This window comes from Saccostrea cucullata, unplaced genomic scaffold (genome assembly GCF_032062105.1).
Source record: "Saccostrea cucullata isolate Sc308-1 unplaced genomic scaffold, CSIRO_AGI_Scuc_v1 ctg326, whole genome shotgun sequence".
Lineage (NCBI taxonomy): Eukaryota > Metazoa > Mollusca > Bivalvia > Ostreida > Ostreidae > Saccostrea > Saccostrea cuccullata.
The window spans coordinates 878,066-905,647 of NW_026930161.1; the positions used below are offsets into that span (position 1 = coordinate 878,066).

At 32.7% G+C, this 27,582-nt stretch overlaps 2 protein-coding genes across 3 annotated transcripts; one reads left to right on the forward strand and one right to left on the reverse strand.

Moving 5' to 3' along the window:
* Nucleotides 1–246: 246 nt before the first annotated feature.
* Nucleotides 247–5,364, reverse strand: LOC134283132 (uncharacterized). 2 transcript variants are annotated; one of them, XM_062765588.1, is made up of 6 exons: nucleotides 5,094–5,364; nucleotides 4,669–4,776; nucleotides 3,772–3,879; nucleotides 3,063–3,332; nucleotides 2,834–2,920; nucleotides 247–1,716 (listed from the first exon to the last, which is right to left on the reverse strand). In XM_062765588.1, the coding sequence occupies exons 2-6, from the start codon at nucleotides 4,766–4,768 to the stop codon at nucleotides 1,664–1,666; spliced, it is 618 nt and encodes a 205-aa protein (XP_062621572.1). In that variant the 5' UTR covers nucleotides 4,769–4,776; nucleotides 5,094–5,364; the 3' UTR covers nucleotides 247–1,663. The 2 variants fall into 2 exon arrangements, with proteins under 2 accessions (XP_062621572.1, XP_062621573.1); XM_062765589.1 differs by lacking the exon at nucleotides 5,094–5,364 and adding an exon at nucleotides 4,899–4,922.
* A 1,224-nt stretch (nucleotides 5,365–6,588) lies between these two features.
* On the forward strand, nucleotides 6,589–22,397 carry LOC134283133 (uncharacterized). Its single transcript, XM_062765590.1, has 17 exons — nucleotides 6,589–6,671; nucleotides 6,873–7,318; nucleotides 10,941–11,838; nucleotides 14,194–14,418; nucleotides 16,868–17,089; nucleotides 17,362–17,481; nucleotides 17,759–17,881; nucleotides 18,018–18,092; nucleotides 18,291–18,415; nucleotides 18,700–18,789; nucleotides 18,943–19,032; nucleotides 19,805–19,930; nucleotides 20,592–20,724; nucleotides 21,011–21,160; nucleotides 21,297–21,358; nucleotides 21,945–22,000; nucleotides 22,266–22,397. Exons 1-17 carry the CDS (start codon nucleotides 6,611–6,613, stop codon nucleotides 22,297–22,299), a joined length of 3,036 nt encoding a protein of 1,011 aa, XP_062621574.1. The 5' UTR covers nucleotides 6,589–6,610; the 3' UTR covers nucleotides 22,300–22,397.
* Nucleotides 22,398–27,582: the final 5,185 nt, after the last annotated feature.

Genomic DNA, 27,582 nt, shown 5'->3' on the forward strand with positions numbered 1-27,582 from the left:
TTTCGTGAATGTTGCAGGATAACTTCCTAATCGGATCACCTCTAGTGTGCGACGGAAAAGGGCGAGGTGATCCGATTTGATAACCTCCAAGATGTCCAAGGTCCAGAAATGTTTGAAATGTACGTGTATAACAGCTGAGGGTTAGAAAGTGAAATAATTATTTTCATCTATATCAAACTAATTGCAGAATCGTTACCCTCTTTTTTGTAAAACATTAATCAATCATAATAAGGTGTTTGACAACTGTCATTTTGTGGAGAAATTTTATTTCATTTTAGAAAAACCAACCTGTGAATCCGAAAACTAACAATGTACAACGCGTCTTAACATTTTCATACCCTCATACGTAAGCAAACAAAACATTTAAAGAGAACTGTATTAAAATGCAAAATTAATGGAATATAATCAAATCAAAGTAAAACACTCATCAAACTTACTGTGGACATCCTCTGTTAAGGATGTGCTACATCGCTTTTCTATGTGTCCTCAACATAATGTCCAAAATAGTGATTGGACATGAGAAAAAGAAAATCTTTAAAAATCCCTGATAACAAAAAGAGCATTTTCTCAGTTTCTGTACATACGTAGTTTGTACTCAAAAGTAAGGAAGTAGGTATGATTAACACTTATGTTTCAAAACAATTGCAGATATTATGTAAATTACTGTCAATTCAATAGAGCACTTCCTCAAATACCGTGGATATTTCCAAATTTGAAGTCCCACCTACTTTTCCTAACGTACAAATGCACCAGTATTTAGATCTCAGTACATCTCAAAAACTTCTTGATCATGTTGATTATATATAAGTATGTACATTATCAATGATTGTGATGTTACACATTATTAATAGATTTATTTGCTTACGAGTTTCCTTGCATTGTTTGGTTGATGAAGAGATATTTGGTAAATTTCATGTAACCAGCTGGGTCTTAGGGCAAAAATAGAACTTTTACTTAACCTACTTCTTTCAACAAAGGCTAATGGTTGACACCTTGTTAAAATTAAAGATACATAAAATATATCATTCAAACAAGATGGCAAGGTAGCCATCTTATTTTGTTCTTAATCATTATCTATTCAAAGCTAGTTGCCATTTTGATAAAAAAAAAATTCACAAGTTCTCTGGAGAGTTTTAAATACATTGTAACTTCAGTAAAATTGGACAATAGGATAAAGTTACATCCCATATTCAAATAACAGAGGTTTCAAACTTTGGCACTTGATTTGCAAGCTTTTGATTGTTTAATGACATTTCAAATCAAAGTGTTTTTTAATCTCAGCTAAAATATAACAGAAAGTGTATGCTGGAAAAAAAATACAACACACACTTAACACAAATACTGAAGAAATAAAACACTAGACAATATGTCAAATTGTAAATTGCAAAAGAAAAATCCTTTAAATGTAAATCAAAATCTTGCATGAGAAACAAATAAAAATCAGATAACTAACTAGCAAAGTAAACTGACCAAAAATTATTATTGATAAAAACAATGGAAAAAAACATTTCTTATGGCACTGTCAAAACTTGAAATACAAATAAAAGCATAAAATAAGCAATGCTATGGTCTCAAAATCTCTGAACTAGAACAACGGTAAAATTCCTAAAATATGGCACAATTCAGAAGACAATTTCCTTGGGATGTTTATGGTTATGATCCTTTAAGTAACAACATCTAGTCCACTTGCATCTGAAACCAAATGTCTCATCTGACCTACAAATAATAAAGAATTGGAGTGTATGGAATTGTAAAAGTAATATTCAAAGTCACCTTTTAACCAGAAGTCTCTGTCAAGACTGTAGGTCTACTGGTTTGTAAACAAAGGAAGAGAAAAGCAGCAGTTGGACTTGAAACTTCGCAACAGCTAATACATTAAAATAGAACAGTGATCTTTGATCAAGATTGTCAGACAAACTGTAGGAAGAGTAGCCTTTTCAAAGAACTTTTATAGAAATTTTAGTCACCACAGCAACATCTTTCTTCAAAATCAATTGATTGTAATCAATACACAGAGGTATATATCACAGCACAGTCTACTTGTATGCCAAATTGTATTGAAATCATACCAAAGCTGTAGGAGGAGTAGCATTTTTCATGTATTTCAAAGAAATTTCTATTTCTAGTACCACGGCAACACTGTTCATCAAAATCAGAAACTGGTATTTAGAATTATGTACCTTTGAACATATTCTACTTGTTTGCTAAGGTATATTGAAATCAGACTAAAACTGTAGGAGGAATAGCGTTTTTGAAAAATTGTTTACTTTGAGACAGACAGATTATGAACACCTTCAGTATCGTATACGCTCTTTCTCCTGGTCTATGACGATCGATAGGGCTAAAAAACTGATTTAAAAAATCATTTTTGAATGGGTAGTAGAATAACAAGATAATAAATCAGACTGGACAACCAGAATGAGGAGTAACAGGAATATGATGAAATTTAACCACGCGGGGGATAAACACTTCATATATTTAATTTAAACATGTTACCTGATACAAGCCATTCTTTATACAATATCAGCTTTCTACAATTTTTTGAGTGGATTCTCAGAAACAAAAACAATGTTTTATGTGGTAAAGAGGCCTTTATCCATTTTGTGAGAGAAAGAACTAATTATGAAGGCCTTCAGTTCCTTCTTTCACCAAATGAACAGTTTAAACCCTTTTTCTTTTAATGCATTTCATGTTACATTTACTGGACCACTACTTATTAAAACTATAAACTGAAACATACAGAACCTAGAGCATTACATAGCCTAATTATCAGCTATAAGAAGCATCCATCTGAAAGTGACTGGATGTCATTACTCATTATATCTATACTTACTTCGCATTTCCTCCTCTGTCTGGGCTTCTGGGTTAAACTGGATTCCATAGTAATCTTTACCTTGGGACTGCTTGGACAACTTCTTTTCTGAAATAATATGATGTTGGCTTCTTAAAGATAAAAGATATAGGAAGGGTTCATCTTAAATATTACTCTCTTTTTAAGTTGTTTGTTTTCAAACTTATTCCTCGTAAAGACAGAATTTGGCAGAATCCTAAGAAAAACTTACGACAAAGGTTCAGTAGTAGGAATGCAAGCAGGAAAATGGCAGTGCTAAAAACTGCATATACAATAATGAAGGCCCAGTAATCAGAAGTAAATCCTGGATCCCTCAATTTCGCCCGCACCACTTCTGGTGAATGCGTAGATGGGGCAGGTGTAGTTGACATGACGATAACAACCGAACCATTAGATAACGGGTTATAGGTTACCCCTTGTATGGAATCAGTAGAGTTTGTGTCATTACGACGGAGGATAGCAGGATCAGGCATGTATTCCACTAAAAATATAACAAGGCACAAAATCATCATCATAGATTGAAACTGAACTTCATTTATCAGACAGAACTGGTATATAATATTTACATGTATAATTCAAAATAAACTAGGTCTTGCCATTATTAATTTACTATAGCATAATATTCAGTAAACTACTAAAGTAATAGAAACCAAGAAAACATGAGGCATTAGAGTAAGATTGACCTCAGATCCCCGAACAGGTACTCTACCTACAAAGCTATCTGCATGGACTCCCAAGAAGGAATCTTCCTGACACCTACCTCACATATATTTTGATTAAGATTACATTAGGCTTATTTTTATACAATTATTATGGGTATAACTTTTTTTAAAAAAAATAACACATCATGAAACCATAAATTTTTAGGACAGGTTGACCTTCAATATTGTTAAATTTGATGTAAAATAAAAACTACGCACTAAACTGGCACTGATCCCCTATGTACCCATCATCACAGTGACATTTAAAGCCATCCTTGTTCGTCAGACAGGTTCCATGTTCATGGCAGACTTCAGGTTCACATTCACCTACAAAAGCGCACAATATTTACAATGTTTAATAAATAAAATAACTAGATTTCCTCTTACTATAGACCCTTTTCCTTTGACATATTTTGCCTAGGAGTTATTCCCCTTAGCCGCCATATTGTAGGGCAACATTCCCAGATCCCTTCATTATCATTTAGAACCAAGTTCAATTTGTTATACTGGTTACTGAGGTAAAGATAACACTATTTTTCTTATGAATATACGTTTGTTATAGCCTCTATTAATTCATGATTATAAAATTGTAAATATTTGCACCATATATTTCTTGCATGCTTGTTTAAAATTGGTTGCTCAAAGAGGTAAATTAACTATTTTGCCCTACAAGATGGCAGCTAAGGGGAATAACTCCTAGGTAAAAAATGTCATTAAAGAAGGGTCTATACACATACAATTTTCAATTTATTGAAGTGTATCTTTTTTTCAGCCTTTTCCTTCAAGTTTGACTAAGTCTTCAAAAGAAAATATGAATATTACTCACACTTTGAAATTTTGAATAATATTGCCTACAGTTCATATGATGTTGTGAATTTTAGAATTTGTCTCCACTTTCTTCCGAGTATGGTCTTTATGCTAAAGTAAATATTTGTTTAGATGCTGGACGTCCCCCTCCACTTTTTATCAAATTGCTGTTTGGGTTTAAATTAGGTCAAGCACTGACAAAATCCAGTGTACAAAATTAAGTACCAGGAATTACGTGGCAAGAAGTCAACATAGTTTTTTTAGCTTGTCAGATTTCTTTGGGAGCCCCCCCCCCTGACCTCGACTTACCAGTGAGTGTTCTGTATGCTATTAGGAGGGCAACAAGGAAATTAATGGCACCTAGACACAGAAACCAGCACAGACAGCATCTCACGTTTCTTGCATCCATATTTTACTCTAAAGTGAAATAAAAACAATTAAGCCTAAGTCAACATATAAAAATTAAATAAAATAATTACATAACCCTACCAATTAATAATCTGCAAGTATTTCAAGAAAAATAATTGCATATTATATACCATCATCAGCATGTAGGTCTATAGAACATGTGTGGTGTTTATCAATGAAAGTTTCTAGGCTAGAGTCTAGCCTAGCCAAAACCGTTATGACTGACACCGCGGCAAAACAACGATATGCACACACCGGAGTTTCTTATTTCCTTGTGTAATACAAACATTAAGCTTTTTTACCAATATAATAATAATGAAGCTTACCAATACAGTGTTCCATGCACAGCCCTTTAGGGATAACACAGAAGAGTTGCAGTCAAAGAAAAGTAACTCGTGGCTATCAAAAAGTACTTGCAATGAACAGTTGAATGATCATATCCTTCACAAAGCGCGCACAATGTGTGAATAAAAAAGACATCCTATTAATAGAATAAACGACCTACATGTAACTAACTGTTCACGGGCTCAACGAGTGATGCACCGTAACTGCTTTTTTTTTTTACTGAATAAATGTTTTATTGCATTAAACACAGATACAAAAGGCGTATCATGAAAATGCTGAAATCGATATTTGTTATATTTGATCAATTGTACTTTAAAATAATTTTAAAATCCCAACAGAAAAAAAAACAATTTTGTTGTTAAATCCCTCAAGGACATTAGGTCTAAAATTGGTTAATGTAAAATTGTGTCACGTGTTGGCATTGTCTTGATTGACAGAACTGAAATAAAAAAAGAACAAAAGGTAGAACTTGGGAGGGGGGACTGTTTTAGAAAAGAACTTAGGATTACATGTAATATCAGAAACTTAAGTTGATTGCAAAAATTTGAAAACATAATGATTGTGTCTGAAAATGCAAAAACAAAATTTTCTTTTCAAAATATCAAAAAAAAAAAAAAAAAAACAACAAAAAAACAAAACAAAACCAATATACAATAAAAATTAACAAGCAGAACTTCTAGTATTATGTAGCCGTAAGTTCATTTGTAAAACGGGTCCTTGGTATATATACAATGTTAGGGGGGAAAATTGAAATCAAGTTGGAGGTCCGTAGCAAGGGTTTCAAAAGATGTCCGGCAAATTGTGGAATTAGAATTCTCTGCGCTCGACCTTCAGCAGTAAGAGAGTAGCATTAGACCACAGGTACTTGTCGACAGGACATTCCCCCCCCCCCCCTCCGGAGCTTAGTGGATATTCTTTTCATAAATTATATTTATTACACTTATTCATCATGTGTACAATAGGAAAAAATCGTAAAAACCCCAAAATAATCGCACCACAAAAAAACTCTAATATACATTATTCTCTCTCTCATATATATTAAATGTACATGTGTGTCTCTTCATTTAAATTATAAAACAAATTTGGAAAGATCAACAAATTATTCATAGTGATACGTCATCCTAATAAACACTATACTAGATGCTGCAGAGGATAAATTGCACCAACAAGTACAGTACTACAGCAATCTGATTTTCTGTAGGAAGCTGTATGAAATGCTTTCTGCATGGACGTGATCAATGTGGTTTCCAAGTCTTTCAATTGTATACAGTGTAGAAAAGTACATGTAAAGGGGAAAACATAATATATTGAAACATTACACACGAATAACAATTATCGTTTATTTCGTTCCCCTGCACCAACTCAGAACGCTTTAAACTTAACTTAACCATTATTATTACATTTACCCCCTTGGATCAGTAAAAGATATACTATTTATATTTTTAGAATAAACGTCATATAAATAGACAAGGGAATTCCCGACCTTATAGTGGTGATCATGGATCTCTTCGGACAACTAGTTGATTTACCTAATGAAAACAAAAGATTCCTTGAAAAAGGTAAATGTTAATAATTCTCTATAAATTAAAGATACCCATCATTTCATTGACACATAAACAGATAAAGAGAATTATATTGATTGTATCCTATTTTCGTACTCTACACCTATGAAGACAGATTAATTCAATTAATATGTGAGTTGTGACATATACAATATTATGCATAGAAAATTGTTTGATTAAAGGAAGTATGTTTTACAGATAAAAATGCCAGACAATTTTGGAGCTGTGAATGGACGTTCCAAACATTTAAAGATAACCATTTATGGAACGACAGGGTCGTTCAAAAGTTACAAAATTGGAATATGATAACCCTAAGTTCTGTGTGCCAATGGGTTGCTTCATATGATGGTATATTGAAGTCAATTACAGCAGAAAACATGTGCTTGAAATTCAGTATAAGGATATTGTCGAAACGAAACTATGAAAGGTTTCGTCATTTAATGGAAGAAAATCAAATAGAAAGAGATTTAGAATCAATCCTGTTAGATAAAGAAGTTCTACACTACAATCCTAGAAGCAGATATAATATAAAGATTCTACATCATCATTTCTCCACAAAGGAAGCTGACATTAGACACATAGGATTCGAAAGCGATGACTCTGGACTTTCTTCTTTTAACCCAGACCCTGAAAATCTAGCTCAGGTAGAGTAATACTTTCAACTTCCCGTAGCATATCTGTCCGAAAGTGAAAGTGGTTTCGAAAGTTGTTAGTGTTTGGTAAATATTAAAATAAACAATAACAAGAGGCCCATGGGCCACATCGCTCACCTGAGAAGCTTTGACCATTCCGTTCTTTACCAGATTTCCCCCTTGTAATACATACCAGTATTGTGACCCCACCCTACCCAACTGATCATACTTTAAACAATTTGAAATCTACACTAACATAGGATACTTTGATTCAACATTGTAAACTTTGATTCCCCATTGTGGCCCCGCCCAACCCCGGGGGGTCATGATTAGAACAATTTAGAATCTACACTACCCCAGGATGCTTCCACATAAGTTTCAGCTTTTCTGGCTCAGTGGTTCTTGAGTAGAAGATTTTCAAAGATTTTTCCCATATATTGCTATGTAAAACTTTAATTTCCCATTGTGGCCCCACCCAACCCCCGGGGGTCATGATTTTAACAATTTAAAATCTAAACTACCCCAGGATGCTTCCACATAAGTTTCAGCTTTTCTGGCCCAGTGGTTCTTGAGAAGATTTTCAAAGATTTTTCCCATATATTTCTATGTAAAACTTTGATTCCCCATTGTGGCCCCGCCCTATCCCCGGGGTCATGATTTGAACAATTTAAAATCTACACTAACCCAGGATGCTTAACATAAGTTTCAGCTTTTCTGGCCCAGCTGGTTAGACACATGAGAAAGAAGATTTTCAAAGATTTTCCTATATATTTCTATGTAAAACTTTGATTCCCCATATCTGTGACCCCGAAAGTGAAAGTGGGTCAGTTGATTTGGAACAATTTAAATTCTACACTAACCCAGGATGCTTCCACATAAGTTTCAGCGTTTTTCTGGCCCAGCGGTTCTTGAGAAGAAGATTTTCAAAGATTTTCCTATATAATTCTGTGTAAAACTTTGATTCCCCATTGTGGCCCCACCCTACCCCCGGGGGTCATGATTTGAACAATTTAGAATCTGCACTACCCCAGGATGCTTCCATGTAAGTTTCAGCTTTTCTGGCTCAGTGGTTCTTGAGTAGAAGATTTTCAAAGATTTTTCCCATATATTGCTATGTAAAACTTTAATTTCCCATTGTGGCCCCACCCAACCCCCGGGGGTCATGATTTTAACAATTTAAAATCTACACTACCCCAGGATGCTTCTACATTAGTTTCAACTTTTCTGTCCCGGTGGTTCTTGAGAAGAAGATTTTCAAAGATTTTTCCCATATATTTCTATGTAAAACTTTGATTTCACATTGTGGCCCCGCCCTATCCCCGGGGGTCATGATTTGAACAATTTAAATTCTACACTAACCCAGGATGCTTCCACATAAGTTTCAGCTTTTCTGGCCCAGCGGTTCTTGAGAAGATTTTCAAAGATTTTCCTATATATTTCTATGTAAAACTTTGATTCCCCATTGTGACCCCGCCCTACCCCCGGGGGTCATGATTTGAACAATTTAAATTCTACACTAACCCAGGATGCTTCCACATAAGTTTCAGCTTTTCTGGCCCAGCGGTTCTTGAGAAGAAGATTTTCAAAGATTTTTCCTATATAATTCTGTGTAAAACTTTGATTCCCCATTGTGGCCCCACCCTACCCCCGGGGGTCATGATTTGAACAATTTAGAATCTGCACTATCCCAGGATGCTTCCACATAAGTTTCAGCTTTTCTGGCCCAGCGGTTCTTGAGAAGAAGATTTTCAAAGATTTTTCCTATATATTTCTATGTAAAACTTTTGATTCCCCATTGTGGCCCCGCCCTACCCTCGGGGGTCATGATTTGAACAATTTAAAATCTACATTACCCCAGGATGCTTCCACATAAGTTTCAGCTTTTCTGGCCCATTGGTTTTTGAGAAGAAGATTTTTTAATGACCCCACCTTATTTTTGTCTTTTCTTGATAATCTCCCCTTGTGAAAGGACTTGGCCCTTCATTTTTACAATTTGAATTTCCCTTTACCCAAAGATGCTTTGTATTAAGTTTGGTCAAAATTGGCCCAGTGGTTCTTGAGAAGAAGTCGAAAATGTGAAAAGTTTACAGACGGACAGCTAGACGGACGAACGGACGACAGACAAAATGTGATCAGAAAAGCTCACTTGAGCCTTCGGCTCAGGTGAGCTAAAAACTGATTCCTTTGTTTGTTAATGTGGGAATTAATGTTGCAGCTGTTGAAGAAATTAAATATATACATAACCCCTGTAACCGGAAAACTATAGAAGCACATGTATAATTTTTTATCTACAGTAGCGATGACTGCAATTCCCATACTAACCAAGAAATAGAAAAAGTGGATGTAATTAATGTAAAGTAGCGTTAAGCAAGTTAGTCATACATTATATTGATGAATATTGTTTTATTGATACGAATACGTATTGAGTGTTTCATTGAATTGACGAAAGAACCAAAGCTAAAAAATTACCTATATTACCTATAAGGTTTGATTAGTGGAGAAAAATAAAATGTATTAAAACGGTCGTAGATTGAAAAACAAACAAAAGCACCGCAAAGCGGAGGCTCCGCTTTGAGCATCCCGTCACAAAAGCATATATATAAATCAAGATAGTATTCTACATCGATCCCAATGCAAATTTCATTTACATCACCTCCTTTGCACAAAAAGGCAAACCAATGACAAAGCCCATCTAACAACTAAACTGAATGACAAACGAGATGATTTTCACTTTTCAATGGTCAGCATTCCTTATTTATTAATTAATATTCCAATATCACCTGCTTATAATGTTTAACTCTCCCAACGATTCGCTTTTTGAAGAGGCATGCCCCGGCGAATACGACCAGTTTTTAAACCAAGGCCGACTACTCACACATAAGTTAATGTTAAAGGGAATTCAGCAACCTCGTTTAAAATCAGCATTTTGTAAATTCCATTGTCGCCATATCAATCTTTTTTGAAAAAATTATCCTTTCTCTGGGTCGTATTTTGGTTGACTTGTTTCATACCAGTTGTTAGACTTTTGTTTTCATATTAAATTGACAACGGAAAATTCTATCTTCATGATCAACATATAGGGCTCACGATGGGTGTGCACGGTCATAAGGGGATGCTTACTCCTCCCAAGCAAATAATCCAACCCCTCAAATTGTCGAGGTTCTGTGTTTATATCCAGTTCACCGAATTGTATTGTTTATACTTTTTTAAAATCGATTACCGTTCGTTATCTTCGCCTCTTTCAAATGGGATAAATCTTATGGATAATGGCAATGAGTCATTTTCTACCCTACCTTGTTAAACATGGGATATTTCCCATAGATTATGATGAACTGGATATCATAGTCATATGATATATGGGAATTATTCCATGTTAAGCACTGCAGGAAAGAAAATGTCTTATTGTCATTATACAGCTTGCCACTTAGAAGATCAAGTGTAAAGAAGATAATGTACAGTATTATAAATTTCAAAGTATTTGAAAACAACATATACATATCCCAGAAAAATATCAGGCTATATATTCTATTGTTGAACTTGTATCTTATTGGATGAAAAAGGTTCAGATTTTGAATTTTAGACAGTCATTCAAAATGTCAAAAAATGTTTTAATTTTCTGTAATCTTCCTAAAAGGAAGCTGTGCCAGACGAATGGTTAAACAACCACACACGCCGTATGGAGGAAATGCAGAGAGAACTGAAAGAGTCTCAACAGAAATGTCTTGAAACCTTAAATGAAAACTTTAAAGCAATATGTGAAAAAATTAATGTACAAATAAGAGAAGTCGATAAAAAGATGGAAAGACTGAATGAGGATATAAAGAGTAGTGATGCACAAACTGAAAAGATGTCTAGCGGCAGGTTTCAGCATGTGTTTCAGAAAGTGGAGCTTTTACGTCGGCAACAGGAGGAAACCTTTTCCAAAGTTACACAACTTGAAAGCACCACGACAGAATCTAACGCACTTGTTTATGAACTTCATCAGAAAGTCGATTCATTGAAAAGGACTGTGCAGCAATCTACACAACACCACAGCGGAGATGCAAAGGATAAATCTTCTGAGTGCACGCAGTTAAAGGAATTACTAGCAAGGATTATAGAGAGCATGGAAATGGACGGTTACTTGAAATGTAAACGTTATTCACAATGTTTATCAAGAGAACAACAAACTTTCGAATCTGAGGAAAATTTGTCTGATGTTATGCAACCCTATCAGGCTAATGGTAATGCATGTAGAGACTCTCAAGACCTGGAAAACATTGAGTCCAATCCTTCCACGTCGATAGAGGACGTTAACGATATAACAGATAAAAATTCAACGATGTCATTTAGGAAAGAAACCAACGAAACATTAAGGCACGGGATGGACGATTTATTTATTTGTGAATACAATGACACTATTTACCCATTTTACATTGAAGAACCTGCTCTCAAACAGGTACCGGATGACATCTCCTCAGAATCAAACAGACCCATGTCTCCCACACTCGAGAAGGCAATCAGCGAATACGGAGGTGAATTATTCGTTTCAGGTAAAAATATTCAAAATATTCAACAGCAACTAAGGAAAAAACTTCAAACGTTATGGCCAGAAATTAATGTGTCGTATAAATGGTTTTCAGAATGAAACATATGGAGATAACGAACAGTATTCAAGATCAAAAGTCGATAAAACAATACAAAATAGGGGCATAGAGTTTTTGCAAATAACATATATATTAACCCAATCTTCAAAACGACCACATGTATCTTAAGGACGAAATTAATGCCATTAATTACTCGTATTAAATGGATTGCAAATAATAGTCATATATATTTATTTTTATGGCTCTGAAATCTATGTGAAATCTCTTGAGAAACCGTCCGTTTGGACTTTATAAGGCGTGGCGTTTTGACGTTGAAGAGCCAAATTTCGCTTCCCTTCACTGTTGAAAAATACATATGAAAAATGCGGGAATGTCAACAGTATTAACCCAATCTTCAAAACGACCACATATATCTTAGGGACGAAATTAATGCCATTTTTTTGCACGTATTAAATAGTTTGCAAATAATAGTCATATATATTTATTTGCTAATATTGCAATGAATCTTGATGACTCTTAACTTAACAAGGCCCTTATTCCTAGGTTTGGTTTCAAGTGCAGAAATTCATCAATTGCAATGAAACATATGGAGATAACGAACAGTATTTCACTCAGTGATAAATTGTATTTGCTGACAAGGTCATTGCATCGACCATAGAACTTACGAAATGATAACTTTAAACGAGATTGCTGAAATTCTTGTTTCATCAACTTGTTTTTCAACAATTTACCTCATTTTAGAAATTATTCATACATAGAGCATGCTCTTGCGTATCGAATCAACTGAGATAGATATCCGTATGCAGGTGATGAAGGTATATAGCTGCATAAGTAAGGGAAGTTGATGATAGAAATGTTAAAGTCATCACGTTTATCATAGAGCTTAGTTGTTAGATTACCATTAATGTCTTTTTCAAGTAATATATCCAAGTATGAAAGAGAAGTGTCAGACTCTGTGGTATCTTTTATCTCAAGCTCACCAGGATATATCGTATCGACATAGGAATGGAAATTACCATTGTTAATTGACAATATGGTGTATCTAAATGTCGAGTTGAAAGCCACAGCAAGTGTTTTCTTCTTTTCAGGCATAAGAATTTGCACAAATTCTGCTTCATATGAAAACAAAAATAGGTCTGCTAATAACGGTAAAATTGGTACCCATTGGAATATTAATTTGGAATTGCCATTGGAATTCCAATAGATTGTTGGAAAACCTGGTCTCCAAAAACAACATAGATATGGTCAATCAGAAACTCAAGCATCTTTTTGATGTCAACTATACAGTACTTGTGCGTGCAATCAGAATGTGTTTTAACAAAATAATTTTTCAAATAATTAATGACCAAGTGAGTAAATTCACGAGTTCCATTTTTATTGAAAAAGCAGTTGTCAATGATATCAAATAACCTGGACTTTAATTTATCGTGGGTAATGGTTGTGTATAAAGTTGAAAAGTCGTAATTTTTAAGCTGTTAATTTTGGTAAAATCTTATGATTTTAAATTGTCCAAAAGTTCTTTGGAATTTTTGAGTATCCACATCTGATTCACACCACTTCTTGCATATTTTGTTGCACAGTACTCTTGAATTTTTTCCTTCACTACTGTCAATATCTTAGTAAAGAGTAAAGAAAGAGGCTTGGTTGGACATTTACTGGAAACTCGCAATATTTTTGTTTGTAAGGATACTTATGAAGTTTCGGAGTCCAATATATATATATGTTCTATTTTAAAAAAAACAAGCATCCTCTGGTCATGTGGTGGAAAGTTACTAAAATAATGACATTTGAGTTGGTATTGGACAGTAATCCATTTTCAAAAAAATTAAGAGTATTTTTAGAGAAATAATGTATATGAAAAGCCTTTTGAAATGAGCAAAGCTACAGGTTACGTACATGATGAATGACGTGGGATGAAGGAACCTGATCATGAATTATAGACTCAACAAAAGATTAAAAAAAAAAAAACGACCCATTGACCAGGGAATTTCACAATAAAGGGTCAATTTTTCAGTTGTAGTTTTGGGTCATAAAACAGTAAAGCCATGAATAGTTGTAAAGGGTAAGTTTTTCAGCTGTAGTTTTGGGTCATAAAACAGTAAGGTCACGAATAGTTGTATAACTATAAAAGCTTTTTTATATGGTTTATTATCAGTTTTGTTAAATGAGACCAAGATAATGATAGGGCTATGATAAGGTGTTCACTTTGATCTAGAAATAGAATGAAAATCCAAGTTTGATAAACGGTCCTATACTAATTATTTTAACTAGTTTAATGCAAATTAATTTTCTTTAATGAAGGAGAAAGGACAGGATTACTAGAAGTTATGACTACGGAATCAACAAGTTCTGAAGAGGCAAGGGAAACCGAATCTTACCAAAATATTATCAAGGAAACAAATGGGAGAGACCAGGAATATGTAACGAAGAAATATTACACGGATAGTGATCAAAATCCGAACATCTCTGATCAGGAAAACTCTAAACTTGTCACAAGAACAACGTTAACCGAGAACGTTCTTGAAGGTATTAATTGATAGATAACCAAATAAAATCATGAATCATTGAACAACCCAATTAGAATGCCCCTTCCCTGTAAATTAATGACAAAAGAAAAAGCTTAGAAATTCTTTTTTTAGTAACTCAACCCTAAATCGTATATACTCTGTAGAAGAAGAAACTTTCTAGGTTTAACTTGATGTACACCATTTTAAAAAATTGCTGACAAGGTCATTGTACCGACAATAGAACTTACGAGATGATGAATTCAAACGAGACTGCTGATATTCTTGTTTCATCAACTTGTTTGTCAATAATTTACCTCGTTTTAGAAATTGTTCATACGTAGAACACGCTCTTGCATATTAAAACATCAAAACCAACACTCATGTTATCCGTTTACTGTGAATTCTGACCTTTATATTCATTCCAGTTTTATCACTTTTCATGTTTCTTTACACTGTACAATCCGACGCCATTTCTATTCCGACACAAAGTTTGTCTTAACTTGCAGTTTAGACACATTACAGTAAAACTCGTTTTGTACGAACACGAATATAGCGAATTCACGGATATAGCGACATTTTTCTGGGTCCCGGCAATATTCTTAGCAAATCCTTGTAAAATTTTACGGTTATAACGAACTCTGATATAACGAATTTACGGATATAGCGAACTGATTTTGGGTCCCGTTGAAGTTAAATATAATAAAATTTACATCTTTTATAACGAACTTCCAAAGATCTCAAAATTTGATAAATTGAACCGACTTATTTTTGATCATGGAATTGTACATATAATTTAATTCACAATGAAACCTTAGTTATCGAAGGTATGTTTTGTAATATTTGCTTCCCTAACATATTTGGTAGTAATACTTGAAGGAAAACATGCATATTGCGAATTCGCTTTACATGGTTTTACGAATTCGTTATACGGTTATAACGAATTACGGATATAGCGAATTAAAGTCACAGATCCCTAGGACTTCGCTATAACCGAGTTTTACTGTACTTTTCCTAAAACTCGACCTTGTCCAAATGACACTGACTCAGGGCTTTTACGCATGCTATGAATGATGATAACTTCATTTCTCTATTAGTAAAGTAACAATTGGTATTGTTTTTGCATTGTTAAGTTATGAATAGACAAGTATTATACACTTCCAATCTCCTTGTCAAATAACACATCTTGAGGTCATTCTCTTCCAAAAGACACCTTTATAACAAGAATAATTTTTCAAATTATCTGCATCAAGATATATGATGAAAAATAATTTTTATAGATTATGAAAAACAAAAAGACACATAAAGGCAGAAATACTATAAAAGCACAATATGCCTCCTTTCCGTCTTTGACATAAGGGAAAGAATTATACAAGAAGTGTCTGTCTTTTGTTAAACGTCTCTCGAGAGAATTTTTCACTCATAACGAGACGCCATCACTTGCTGGTGGAGAGCTGCAAATTTTGTCCTATATTCGGCACTTAAAGTGGATATGGAGGTAACGAACACTTTTCAATATAGGTCGATAAAACAAAACAAACTAGGAGCAGAGCAAACACGGACCCCCGAAACATCAGAGGTGGGATCAGGTGCCATGGAGGAGTGAGCATCCCCTGCTGTCCGGTCACACCCTCCGACTGCTCCTTGTTATGATCGGGAAATAACGGAAAAAATCCGTCGTCAATTCAATGTAAAAATACTAAGTAATGGACTAACAATTAGTATGAAAAACGTCAGTCAGCATTTGACTTAATGATAAATTGTAATTGCTGACAAGGCCGTTGTTTCGACCATAGAACTTACGAAATGACTTTAAACGAGACTGCTGATATTCTTGTTTCATCAACTTGCTTGTCAATAATATACCTCGATTTAGATATCTACACTCCGTATGCAGGTGATGAAGGTATACTGGTTTTGCTGCATAAGTAGGGGAAGTTGACAATAGAAAAGTTAAAGTCGTCACGTTTTTCACATAGCTTGGTTGTAAGATTACCATTAACGTCCCTTTCAAGTAATATATCCAAGTATGAAACAGTTTTGTCAGACTCTTTGGTATCTTTTATCTTAAGCTCTCCAGGATATATCGTATCGACGTAGGAATGGAAATTACCATTGTTAATTGACAGTACGTCGTCGATATATCTAAATGTTGAGTTGAAGGCCACAGCAAGTGTTTTCTTCTTTTTTACGCATAAGATTTTGCATAAATTCTGCTTCATATGAATACAAAAATAGGTCTGCCAAGCCATTGAGCAGTGAGCGGTCTTATTCGTACCAAGACCTACTGCGACACAGGACCTTGGTTTAAACGGTTTCGTCCGAGGGACCGGTTTCCACGTCCTGCAGTTTGATTTGTAAGGATGAACTCCTTCGCGACTCTAAGGCAGACGTTTCTAACCACTGCACCACGCTGTCAAAGAGAAAGAATGACATTCGAAGAAGTAAATATGTTTTCTTCTAACTTTCAGATTGTGAAGGAGATGTACATATTTCAAAATTGAATCCTAGTTTAACAGAAAAAAACTGCATTTCTGATGATAAAACCCAAATACATAACGCCATTGATCGTAATAACCCTGATATGGAAGTCAGCCACAGTGAATGTGATACAGACACCGAGGAAACCTTAAGAGTTTCAGGTCTGACAAAATCTAAGCCAGTAATTCGAACGGTGAAAGAGGCTCTAAGAGGTAAGTTAATTCAACGGAATCAAGCATTTAAAGCGTTAATTTGTTTTCAAATTATAATTCACATATGATAAAGTTAATTTAATACTGAGTTCATTTTAAGATTAAATTCATATGTTTGAAGGTAAACTGAAAAGAAGCTTAGACAAGAGACTGTATTATAAACACCTGTCTTCTTATTCATATGTAAATACGTTTTTCGCATTAAAAAGGATCTATTGTAATTATTTTATGAAGTTATTGAAAAATACCTTTGTCTTGTAATTTCTGCACAGTTAATGAAGAAGAGAGTCGTCTACACGGACTGGACACAATGCTTTGTGTGGATGTGTCGGGGAGTATGACCTCAAAAGTTATAGAACAAGTCAAGTCAACTATATTTGATTTTCTGGACGGTAAGTGTTGATGTCCAATGAAATGTCATGTATCCTGGATAGAATGATAGTGAAAGATGTTTATTTTCATACCTTTATTTGGTTGTTAGGTGTATTGCTTGAATATAAGAATGCGGATCAATGCGTGATAAAAGCAAATTGTAGTATTAATGTCACTAGTACATGTATCTTCTTTTTCTCTGTGCAGATATGTATATTTCGAGAGGAAACACTAAATAATAATTTTTTTTCTTAAAATGTGTCAAAAGTGAAGTTGTTTATTGATTTTTATATTCAGGTGTTGAAGAAATAGCTATAGATGAAGGTTTAGAAGAAAATATAGGGCTCACAATTTTCGGAAGAGAAACAAAAATAGTAGTCCAACTTACAAATGACTACAGCAAACTTAGACAGGCAATTGGTAAGGGACATTAAAAATATAATTTATCATATATTGATGATTTTTAAAAATTATTTTATACATATTGATCTGAATACTTATTTAAAAAATCAAAAAGTGAATGTTCACAACACAAATGGTTGTTCATGATTTTTAGAAACACTATCGCTTGGAGGGACCTCGCCCATACACACTGCACTATCTCTTTGTCGATTAGAATTAGAACGTAATGGTAAGAAAGTTACTTTTCTTTTAAAAGAATACGTTTCATTAAAGTGTAGTTTTTATCACATTCATAATTTACTTTTACTGAATTGCATGAATAAAAAAAGACCTTTAATTTTATGACAATATTATTCTGCATTCTGAACGCACTTCATATAGTGTTAAACTTTTTTATCCCTTGAAAAATTGTTATTTTATATTTTAGGACATGCAACATGTATACATGAACACTGTGTAGCACCCCGTATCATTTTGTTTACTGATGGTCGTGTAACTCGAGATTCCTATATGGATATGTCGGAAAGTGAACAGGCACCTAAGGATCCAGAGGTATCATAAAACAAAATATAGAACTTCATTTTAGAAATTGTGAACACGATTGAACGATCAAAGCTACTTACAAATGAAAACTGCGACGTCACACCTATGTGGTGGTCAGATTGGAATTTGTTAAAAAAAAGATAACACAATTTTGGGAAACTTTGGCAGTTTAAGTCCATTTTAGAGTGAATTTTTGCACTAAAAGTATCAGATTCGAAGCAATTACTTCTATATAATGGATTATATATAGTATTTAACAGTTTTCAATAAGTTTAAAGATTTATTTTATGCAGAAATTTGAGGAGATAACAACATTTGTACGACAATTAGGAACCGAGGGATATCAACTTTTCACAGTTGGAACAGGACGACAAACTAATAAAGTATTTCCTAGTATTTTACCCCCGCTCATAATATAAGTTCAGATGATAATACATGAGCTTCATCTTGTTATACTGGCTAACACATGAGTGATTATATTGTTTGTGAGAATCTTAGAAATTTTTTGGTTGAATATTTAACTTTTAATTTGAAAGGAATTTCTTGAGAGTTTGGCGACTTTAGGAGGAGGGAAATATTTTGATTTGGACAATATTTCGTTTTTGACAAAATACTTCAAATATCAGGTAAATGACTTTTAACTGTATATGAACATAGAAATTTTAAAAGATTGGTCTGCCTTAGTATGTTCATAAACACTCGCTTCTAAGGAAAACACATTTTTAATTTTTTATCCAGTATTTATATAATTAATGGAAAAGTAGCTCATAATACAATTAACCTTACTAATATTTTCTGTTTATCATTTGAAAAGATGAAAAATACCATTGTTTCAACAACAATTAAACTGTATGCAAACGAGATGACTTCAGCTTTTTCATTGTCAACTTTCCTTATGATGTAGCAATATTTTTAAACTATCACTTCCATATGCCTGTACGTTCCAGACTTATTCGCTACTCAAGAGCATTCTATGAGTACGATCAATGTTAAGGCCAAGACAAGCCTCTCACACTCAAGTTAATGTTAAAGGATATCAACAACATTGTAAAATAGCCATCAGTTGGTAAATTCAAAGGTCGCAAATGAAACCAGACACTGGTCCTTTTTGGCTGACTTGCTTCAAACCAATTACTAGAATTGTTTACCACTTATTTTGACTACGGAATGTTCTTTCTACGTGATCAATTTAATACATATGGCTCACGGCAGGTGTAACAGATCAACAGAGATGCTTACTCCACCTAGGCATCTAAGCCCATCTCTGGAATTTCGGGGTTTATGCTATGATCACATATATTGTTTGTAGTTTTTTTTATGAGATCCACCAGTGTTATCTTCACCTTTATCATTCATCAAAAGGGAATCAAGAATGCCAATTTGTGTTTTTAATTTCAGTTTATTGTTGGAGAATTAATACATAGATGCAGGGTAACTTCGAAAGGCTATTGGAACATGGATTATAAAACACAACTTCAACAAATAATAGAAACCCAGAACTATAGAATTGATCAGCAAGACATTGTAATTAAATTTTTTTTTACATAATTCTTTTTTATTCTACCCTTTCTCGCATATATTATACCCATGTGTAAATGTACAATGTAGGCGATTTAAAAACAATAATATAGACCTCTCAGTAGGAAAATAACCTTAAGCAAGGGAAAATACTTTACAATAGGTTATATTATAAAGAATGAAGAATGTATAAAGTATTGAATATGCTGAAGTTCATTTTGAATTGAGTGTTTTGGGTTTTGATTGTGTATTTGTACATAATTCAGTATGAGTAGTGCAGAGAAAGATTAAAAAATGAAAACATTGCACACAGCCAAATTTGACAATGATATTTGGGGTAAAAATATTTCAACAATCTGTTTGAATTTTCATGAGTGCTCATTAGAAGACCAAACTTTTGAAAAACATGAAGTAGAATTTATTAATATTAGTTTGTCAATAAATTTATATATTATGGTATAACTTACTTTGATAAAGTAATGAACGGTTTGTAACTTTTTCGTTACACGTACAATCAAAAATGTTTATTATTATAAAAATGTAGAAGTCCTGACAAATTTAAAGGAAAACTAACGAATATACAGTTTTTGATTTTTTTTTTATTATTGTTGTACTTCAATATGACAATACAATTTTTAAAAATTCATTTTCTGTACAAAACATTCAGAACCAAATAGAGGAGCTTTTAATATTGTCAGAGGAGTTGAGTGATGTTGAGTATCCCGGTCTACCGATGCTGGGATCTCGTGTAAGAACTAAGGCAGGGGAGGTCGGGACGGTGGTCAAACACAGGAAACTGAGTATGTAAAGAAAACAACGTTATCATATGTTGTACATGTATTTTAATAAAAGATAATGTACACAGTGTATTAAAAAATGCTGAATCAACATATACAAGAACATTTCTAAAATTTTTCAAATGGCAAGTTACAAAGATAAAATTTATAACAAATACACTTCTTAGAGGTAAGTAAAGTAAGGAATTTTCTGTTTTGTAAGCTAAAAAATTATAATTTTTAGAAATTATCATGTATGTTTGCTTTTTGCCTAAAGATAAGATTTTATTGATTTTCATTAAAATTACAGACTGGATCAAAATTAAACTCGACAGAGGTGATGTTATTTATCAGCACTTTATACAAAACGCACAAAACAACGAATTAGCAAGAGTTGATAGTCCCCGAAAAGGAAAAGATGAATTCGACTTTTGTGTTGGTGCAATGGTAGTTTGTAAAGGTATGATGTAATCGTCAGATGATTATATTGGATTAAATAATAAAGCATGCTTTTTATTTTTGACAAAAAAAAAAAAAATTAAATAATAAAATAAAATAAAAAATTCAAAATCATTGTTTTTATATATTAACTCAAGGTGAACCATCCAAAAGAAGAAAAGGATATATATACGACAAGCTGAATGTAGGATTTGTGAAGGTGATTATTAACGTATAAAAATACCAGTTTCTTGTATGATTTGTACTTGCTATTCTCAAATACATGAATTAACATGTTTTTTGTGAAGAAAATGAAATGAGAATCAATTAGATTAATTAATAAAACTAAATACAAGTACACATTTAAATTTTTCACACGCCCGTCTTAAGACCGTTAAGTTATGGCGTTCTTGTCCCTTTGTCTGTCCGTCTATAGCTTTTTACTGTCCGCTCATAACAATTTGTAATGCTATGAGGCATAAAATGATAAAACTTTGTTATCTTAGACATCTTTAATACATTAAAATCTGTAAAAACCTGCAGATGATTGTTGTTTTTTTTTTGAAAAGTTGATAAATACATTTATTTTACAAATACAAAAATTTATTTTGATTAATACCTATTTCTTAGGAATGCACATTAAACATTACGAATTGAAAAATTCAAATCCTTGTTACAATTTTGACATGATTTTCTTTCTTGCACCCTGAACTATTTATAATCATATAATAATTGAACAATAATTGAGGTGTCTATCGTGCGTTGTAGCAGTGCACTCTATTTTCCAATATTCTTTTTTCCATAAGGTGAAGTGGCAAGAAGGATTGAGAGGAATTTTGAAAATACGAGACCTTCATCTTCAGTGAGTAAATCTTAAAAACATTCGTTTTCTTTCACCTAAATCTTAGCCCACTTCTAAGACTTAAAATTCTTTTCTTAACATTAAGGGTTTCAATGACTGCAAAACAGTAAAACTAGCCTTGAATTGAAAGTATATGTGAATGCAATCGCCTTGAAAAATGAATTTCCATTTTCTCAATACATGTCGATAGTTTGTTTTTTTTAAAGGAATAAATATATGCTCTAAATGCTCTTTCTAATATATTCCCGTTTTATTTTAATTTTAGCAATGTATCTCAGAGTGAAAGATGCGATCTTTGACTGTTACAGAGAGTGGTCCTTACATTAAACATTGTATTTTTGTAATCTTTTACTGTATCATATGCATTTATTTTAAATAAAACAAGAATGGAAGGATATTTTTATTTATTTTTGATTAATCAAAGTTCAAAAATTGCATTGTTTACATTGTTATCAATTCTAATGTTGAACTTCTTCAATTCAATTCTAAATTTGAACTATCCTTGAGTTTTCTCATGAATAAAAATGGTTAATAGTACAAATAAATTAATTTTTCATAAATGGCATATGACCCCGCCTCTGATGTTTTGGAGATCTGTGTTTGCTCTGCTCCTATTTTCTATTGTTTTATGACTTGATTATTAGTAACAATAAATAAATTTTGTGTATTTCTTTCATACTTTCATAAAAGCACCCTTCTTTTTTTATACTAGAGAAATGTTATATCATTTTGTTTTGAAATACAATAAAAGGTTAATTTTGAAGAAATGGATTTAAGGTAGAATTTGTCCCTGAATATATATGGGATCTCTTGGTTTAAAATTAATACTCAGAGCGGAAGGCAATATTTTAAAGAAAATATAAAATCAAGTTAATATTTAAAGCATAAATAATATGTCCATTGATAATCGTTCAAAGGAAACTCGATTTTTTTAACGAAATTAACTTAATAGTGTTGTGCAAAGTTGCGTATGTTTTAGATTTAACTATATTTCCCATCAAAATTCCATTACATGTTCCTTACTTAAGAACATTCTTTTTTCATTAAAAGTACGGATGTCATTATGTATTTATTTTTAAAATTCTCGCTGCAATTTACCTTTTGTAAGACGTGAATTACCTGAAAATAAATAAGACGGCCTGGATTTTTTTTACGGAAATTCCTGGGAAATAGTGTTCTAATTATCTTCATTCTACATGTATATGAAAAAAAAAATGAACAAAAATAACCTGGTATTTATTTGTATTTTATATCTGATAGATTCCGGTATCGTCTTTTCCGTTTGACGACAGACAATTACCGAGCGCATTGATGCTTAGAAATTCTACAATTATTCTCTTTGTATATTTTTTCTTTATTATTAATATTTAATTTCAAAATGTCGATGTGGTAGGTAAAGAAATAACAAAAAGCTTTATAAATGACATGCTTAATTCAGAGATAAAAAATGCATTATCAAGAAGATGTCTGTTGTTTTTGATATATTTTTTACTTTTGATTTATTCGATAAACATATTACTTCATATGTAAAAAATATAATCATAAATTCTACTTGGATATAGGAACGATGGATAAAATTTGAAGGAAATCACTGAGCACTGAAAATAAGAAAAAAAAAAAGATGAGATGGAAGGTGAATTCGCATATTACTGGTTGAATGGGAAATGAGTACTCATCTCAGTGATACAGGGTGTCCCATAATATATACCATTTCACAGATTTGGTACTATTCGTATTCATGCTAGTGTATTGCCTTTAGCTTATATGGCATATCTCAATAAAATCTTGTTTGTAACTTAGCTAATTAACACTATTGCATTTAAAAGAAAATTTGCTTCACTTTTTCAAAGGAAAAAAAACTTTAAACCTGATTTCGAGAGCCCTTTGGAAAACCTTACAAATACAAACGAGAAAATATCGTACTAAGCCTCTCTCTCTCTCTCTCTCTCTCTCTCTCTCTCTCTCTCTCTCTCTCTCTCTCTCTCTCTCTGCTAATTAGTATAATACGATAACAATCAGCACCGAAGGTGGAAATTCAAAATTCCAGGGTACAACTCACTTAATCATTAAGAAATAAAACAAAAATTATCAATATGATTTTATCAAAGTCAAAATGTAGTATACTTTATTTAACAATAGGTTGAATTAAAAAGAATGACGACTAAACAACATATGCCACCATTCCATATGATAAATTGGAATAAAAACTATTTGATATGATTAATAAATGTTTTTTCACTAACAATGTTTTTTTTAAAAATATACACGTACAGGCCATACTAGTATACTAATTTTTAAGAAAATAATGTTAGACAAAAAAAAATCCATTTCTTTGCACACGTAAATGCATTCTGAAGCAGACATTAAGAAGATGTCATTTTTTATTGATAAATTCTACAAGTTTTTGTGACTAGATTTTTCACGAATCTATTGCAATTCCCTCAAGTGCTTTTTACAACCCTTCGAGTTCGATCAGTGTTCGTCAACTTCACTATTTTCACTTCATAGGCTATATTCTTATGAAGCAGTATTTGTACTTTCATTTTGATAATATATATAAATTATAACAATTTTTTAAAAATATATATAAACAATATAAATATCAACGATATACGTTTTGATATATATTTCACTGGGCTTGAAGTTATCTGACATTTCTCATTTGAAAAATTAATTATATATAAAACAGATTTTGCAAACTAACTACTTTAGGATTAACAGGAAATTCCAACTTTTCTATCGCCAGTTTTCTTATATACATAACCGTGTCAATTATTTTCACAAATAAGTAATGTGTGTTTACTTAAAATCCAGAAAAAAGTTGGAAAAACTTAGACAATGAATTCAGTATAAAAGTCTGACCCATGCATAAACTGTAGTTGGTAACTTTATTATACTAGAAATGACATCCTATCCGTGAGATGCAACATATTAAAATAGATGTTTAATTAACTACCTCTATCAGGAAAACTATCAAAATGAGAGGTTTTTTTTGCTGAGAAAATTATGTACCAATGTTTAGAGAAAAAAGATTGATTACTTATTTAAAACAATGCTGCCGATCATTGCAATTTTTATTCATAAACTTATTTATCATAAACATAACATGAATTAATCATAACCTAAATTCGCAATTAAAAAAAAAGAATAAATGACAATTTATCAAGTTGATATACTCGTCAGTTTCAAACAAGGCTGAAATAAAGAAGGCTTTCACCATTAATAAAATGTGTCAAATGTTACGGTCTATTTATCATTTCAATCTAGAACCTGACTTCAGGAAATGATTAAATGTACATTTTATTGCATAATAATCAAAGAAACCACCTCCGGTATTTCCTTGGGTCCTTTTAATATGCTGTGTTGACAGACTTCTAGTATTTGTAGTCTTTTGAATTCGATCACTGTTCATTGTCGTCATCTTTTTCATGTTAATGAAGACAATAAATATATATACATTTTTAAGTTGTCTTAAATTCGGTATTTCGGTAATAATGAACATTTTTAAAAAGTTGTAAAACTAAACATTTTATTTAATAACGTTCCCTTCACTCTTTTAAACGATTTTTAATCGATGTCATATAATATTTTATAAATTGAAACAAAGACAATGACGTCTTAGTTTCATCTACAGAGAGATGCCTAAATCGGAGGTCAGATACATGGTAACTGCCTAGAAATATAAGCGATTTTTGGGCTCGGATCGAAACGTGATGGAGGGCTTGGAAAACCTCGCACTCTGTCATGTTTTCTTACCCTCGCTGAAATATAGCTTATATTTCAAGACTGTAAACATGTATTTTATATTTATATAGAAGTCGAAATATTTAAGTCTATATGCTGCTAAATACTTGATTATGTGATCAAGTTTGAGCTAATCAGAGAGCTTGGAATGAAAGGGAAAATTTTCATTGTTTGCATTAGATTTAAACTAGCTTTTTAAATCGGTCTAGTAATCATTCATGTCTGGGTCTTGCATGAAGTCTTGCATGAAGTCAAAATAAGTGATATTATTAATCAATGAATATATTATGTAACATGTAAAGATAACGAACAGTGATTGATCTTACAAAAACTGCAGGCAATATCAATCTGTTAAAAGGACACTAACCCAAGAAAAATCCTAGATGTGGGATAAGGTGCCTCTGAGTAAGCAGTAGATTTCTCTCTTACAGTGCTTTATGAAATTTGCTAGTCAAAATATGAACAAATGTTTATGTATATATTTTAACAAGATCAATTTAAGGACTATCAATATTATGAAATGTTAAGTGCTGACTGGCATTCTACAAACCATTTGTTAGCCCATTGTTTTCTTTCAGCCTGAATTGTCTACGGATTTTCCTGCTTTTTCTCGATCATAACAAGGTGCACACGTCGGGTATGACCGCTGGGCAGAGGATGCTATCTACTCCATGGCACCTGATCCCATCTCTGAGATTTTAGAGATTTATGTTTGCTCTCAATTTGCATTGCTTAAGTATGAACTCTCTTCATTTTCCCTATATTTAATGTTATACTCCAGTACGAAGAGATTTTTGGCTTCATTATAATGTACGCGGTTTTTTTTGTAACCCCCCCCCCCCGCGCTTGGAAAGCGGGAAGGTATATAGTGATCAGGATGTCCGTCCGTATGTCTGTCCGTCCGTCTGTTATACTTTTGGGTACCCATCTCTGATCCGCAACTCCTCTTTTACCACAGAATAAAATTTAATGAGACTTTCGCAGAATCTTTCTTATATAGTGCCATTGTACACCTCTTATTTTACTTTTTGATCAGGCACATATTTGGGGTTTGCCAGAGCAAAACATATACTCGGCCATTTTTCTATAATATTGAAGGGTACACTTCTCTTACCTAAATGATACTAGTACTTTCACAGATTTTTATAACATAATGCCATTGTGCTCCTCCTATTTTGCCTTTTGGTCTGACACTTATTTCGAGTCTCCCAATGCAAAACATGGACTCTGCCATTATAACCATATGGGAGGCGGGGGTATCATTTAGTGAGCTTTTTGCTGACATAACTCTATTTAATAATATAATAATAATGTACTATAATATATAATAATAATATAAATATATATAAATATACAATATCGCTATAATATATAATCATAATATACAAAGAAGTGAACATGGATTGAACAGCAGGCCAAGGGCCCATATTATTTCTCTCACTACTTTAGTTATATACGGTAGTTTATGCTGCAGTGAATCAAAGTTTATGTATTAAGATAGATGTATCATGAAATACTGTGACTTTGATGCAAATGATTTACTGATATTATGTTGATTACAATAATATTTTCTTATAATTCAATGTTAAAAATATGTGAAATGATTAACGTTGAAAAGTACATTCTATTCATATAATGCACCAAGGGAAATATCTGTCGATGTTTAACGGTTTTTGACTTTAATTTTGACTGTAGTGTAACACACACAGTTAGAAATACAGTGCTTACTCCCTTTTATTTTACAATTTACAAGAGAAATCTTCATGGCCACGAGTGTTATTTCAAAGCCACAAAGTTTTATTCTGTTCCCATGAAAAATACTCGTTAATCTGTGATCA

Bases quoted from the DNA above. Each gene is read 5' to 3' on its own strand.
- LOC134283132 (XM_062765588.1), bottom strand. From the start codon at position 4,768: ATGGATGCAAGAAACGTGAGATGCTGTCTGTGCTGGTTTCTGTGTCTA. The intron at 3,880-4,668 runs GTAAGTCGAGGT...GCGCTTTTGTAG, and splicing joins AGCATACAGAACACTCACTG to GTGAATGTGAACCTGAAGTC. The intron at 2,921-3,062 runs GTAAGTTTTTCT...ATATTATTTCAG, and splicing joins CCTACTACTGAACCTTTGTC to AAAAGAAGTTGTCCAAGCAG.
- LOC134283133 (XM_062765590.1), top strand. From the start codon at position 6,611: ATGGATCTCTTCGGACAACTAGTTGATTTACCTAATGAAAACAAAAGA. The intron at 18,416-18,699 runs GTATCATAAAAC...TATTTTATGCAG, and splicing joins AGGCACCTAAGGATCCAGAG to AAATTTGAGGAGATAACAAC. The intron at 21,359-21,944 runs GTGATTATTAAC...TTTTTCCATAAG, and splicing joins TGAATGTAGGATTTGTGAAG to GTGAAGTGGCAAGAAGGATT.